This window comes from Nicrophorus vespilloides, unplaced genomic scaffold, assembly GCF_001412225.1.
Source record: "Nicrophorus vespilloides isolate i.1.1-1 unplaced genomic scaffold, Nicve_v1.0, whole genome shotgun sequence".
NCBI lineage: Eukaryota > Metazoa > Arthropoda > Insecta > Coleoptera > Silphidae > Nicrophorus > Nicrophorus vespilloides.
In genome coordinates, this window is record NW_017096725.1 from 15,668 (window position 1) to 18,706 (window position 3,039).

At 37.6% G+C, this 3,039-nt stretch overlaps 1 protein-coding gene across 1 annotated transcript; it reads right to left on the bottom strand.

The window, feature by feature from the left end:
* Window positions 1-276: 276 nt before the first annotated feature.
* Window positions 277-1,774, bottom strand: LOC108558002 (golgin subfamily A member 6-like protein 22). Its single transcript, XM_017914785.1, has 2 exons — window positions 1,721-1,774; window positions 277-1,647 (listed from the first exon to the last, which is right to left on the bottom strand). The coding sequence occupies exons 1-2, from the start codon at window positions 1,745-1,747 to the stop codon at window positions 505-507; spliced, it is 1,170 nt and encodes a 389-aa protein (XP_017770274.1). The 5' UTR covers window positions 1,748-1,774; the 3' UTR covers window positions 277-504.
* Between the last annotated feature and the right edge of the window lie 1,265 nt (window positions 1,775-3,039).

Consider the following 3,039-nt stretch of genomic DNA (forward strand, 5'->3'; position numbering starts at 1 on the left):
GTTTGCGCAATAGATAATGATTACGGCAGGATTCATTTCGTTGGATTCGTACTTTCTTCGTATATAAGGAATGTTCGAAAAGAGGAAATGCGTGGAAATTGAAATAGATTTCGCATTTGGTTTATATACAAAAATATTTAATATAAAAAAATAATATACATTTAACAATAACATTTTAACAATGGGTTGTTTTCCGCGTATGTCAAGCAATGACCTTTCTGGAGAAAGCGACGTGTGTACCTTCTTCCTTCCAATTGCAGGAGGATTCGTCCGGTAGGTTCACACGGAAGGTGGGCATGATGTGTATGTTGTGCACGACTCCTCCTCGATATCCGAATCATCTCTCTCTCTTTGCGCGAGTTACATAATGCGACGCCGAGAGAAAGTTTTAATGATGAGCACGAAAAGAACGGCAGAAAGAAAGAAGTATACAAATTAAAAAAAAGGATTGAATTAAATACTGGCGCTTTTCCGTCTTCGCGGAGGTGGGATTCTTTTTCTCTCCTAATGATGATGATGATGATCATGATGGACGGAGACCCACACCTTTTCCCAAATCGGCTTGGAGATCTTCTTCCAGACCGGGACCTCGCGCGTCTTCCAAATCGGTATCCAAATCTGCTTCCATTCCTCCTTCCAAATCAGCTTCTTGTCGTTCACCCATTTCTGCACTTTTTTCGTGTGCCACACTTGGACATGCTCCTGCTTCCAGATCAACTCCTTCTTGCTGACCCATATCTGCTTCTTCTCCGATTTCCATACCTGATGCTTCTTCGGAACCCAAATTTGTTTCTTATCGGTCTTCCAGATTTGCTTCTTCTCTGTTCTCCAGATCTTCACCTTTTCGACACGCCAAATCTGCTTCTTCTCCGTCCTCCAAATCTGCTTCTTCTCGGTGCGCCAGATCTGCTTCCATTCGGGCTTCCATTCGAGCTTCTTCTGCGGCAGCCAAATCTGCTTCTTCTCGCTCCTCCAGATCTTCTTCCAGATCGGTTTCCAGATTAACTTCTTCCGCCAGATGTCGTGCGCTGTGTACTCGTTCCCGTGATGATCTTTGCCCAGGAAATGCTCACCGTGCAAACCCATCTTCACCCATTCCGGCACCCAGATTTGCTTCCATTCCGGCACTTGAATCTCCTTCCACGCTGGCACTTGGATTTCTTTCCAGATCGGTCTCCACACCTTCTTCCAGTCCGGCACTTGAATTTCCTTCCAATCCGGAACTTGGATTTCCTTCCAATCCGGCACCTGCACTTCCTTCCAATCCGGCGTCTGGATCTCGACCCATGCGGGAATCTGTATTTCCTTCCAGGCCGGAACCTGCGTCTCCTCCCACACCGGCACCTGGACTTCCTTCCAAGCCGGAACTTGCACTTCCTTCCAAACCGGCTTATTCACGACCTTCGTACTCGGCACCTGGATTTCCTTCCAAACCGGAACCTGGATTTCCTTCCAAATTGGCACCTGCCGCTTCTTCCACTCCGGTTTCCACACCAGCTTCTTCTCCGTCTTCCATTCCTTCACCCAGTCCGTTTTCCATATCAACTTTTTGCTCCAATATCCGCTGGACTCAAAATGTGACCTCTTCACCCTCAGCCCTACATGGTGCGGTTGGGTGTAAGTGGAGCAGAAGAATCCTATCAATATCTGCAACAATACGAACATTATTCATTTATATTTTTATTGTACATTTTAATAATTTATCTCGTGGACGACGCACCAGAGAAAAAGCCTGAAACCTCATCATCAAGTTCGTAGCTGATTAACAAAACGATGCTCTTAGCGCTCGCTTATATAGCGAAACCATAGTTTCGGCAATTCGCATTGGGAAAGAACTTTCCCTCCCATTTATGTTTACGCATTTAGCTACATTCTCCCTGCATTATATTGGGACTTTCTTATTTAGTGGGAAATTAGTGGGAAGCGCGCTCGGTCTTCTTCAGTTTCATTAATGATTCCGTGAACAATGAAACAACAAGAAGAAGACGCGGATTATGTTCTCGTAATAATTGATTTATTCTCTTCAATTTTTTTTATTCTATTATTCGTTTCAAATTTTCACCGTTTCGAAATAACGGGGCACGCATAACCGTTGAATAGAAAATTATCATCGAATTATTCATATTTCCACACACAATTTATTAACAAATATATCACATTACATTTTCTATACTTTCCATTTCCAATTAGATTTATCTAATTTATATTAATTTATTATCGATAAACGATATCTTTAAGACTTTTTCTTCAAATAAATCTCAAATAATGTTTTGCAATAAAAAACACATACAAAAACGTATGGAATTTTCATTAACAATAAGTAATTAATCTTCCAACATTATTATGAATATTTAAAAAAATAAAATTGATTCAATCAAGTACAGATATTTTAATTATAAATATTTCAATAAAAAAAATTGAACATTAAATAAAACATTTAATATATTTGATGGATTGATTTGTTATAGTAAATAATAACTGGTGTAACATGTTAAATATTTAACGGATTGTTCGTGTTAATCAATAAAACGCGTTGTGTTTCCATTGTAATTTAATGAGCACTCTGTATGTGCTTTTAATTAATTACAGGACTATTTGCCGAAACCCCAACAAACATTGAACATTTCGTTTCCTTTGTACCAACACTGCCGAATATATCCCAATTTCGTGCAATTAATTAATTAACACTAATTAGTACGAAACGCGTTAAATTAAATTTAAAACAATTATTATTTTGCGGTTATGACAATGTCAATGTCATAAATTTTATAGATATTCTATTCTACTTTAATTTAAATAAATTAAGATTATAATCAAATATATTAATTATAAGATGTTAAAAATTGATTTAAGGTGAAGATTTAAACTTCATTGTTTGTGTTTCAATAAAAATGATTTTAAACATAAAATGTTCTAATGTCATCAATAAATATAATGTGACAACGAGAATGACAGTGACAATGAGAATTACATTATTTTCATCAAATTTATTTACTAATTAAGTGATATTTCATTGTTTTATATGAAATTCGTTTTACG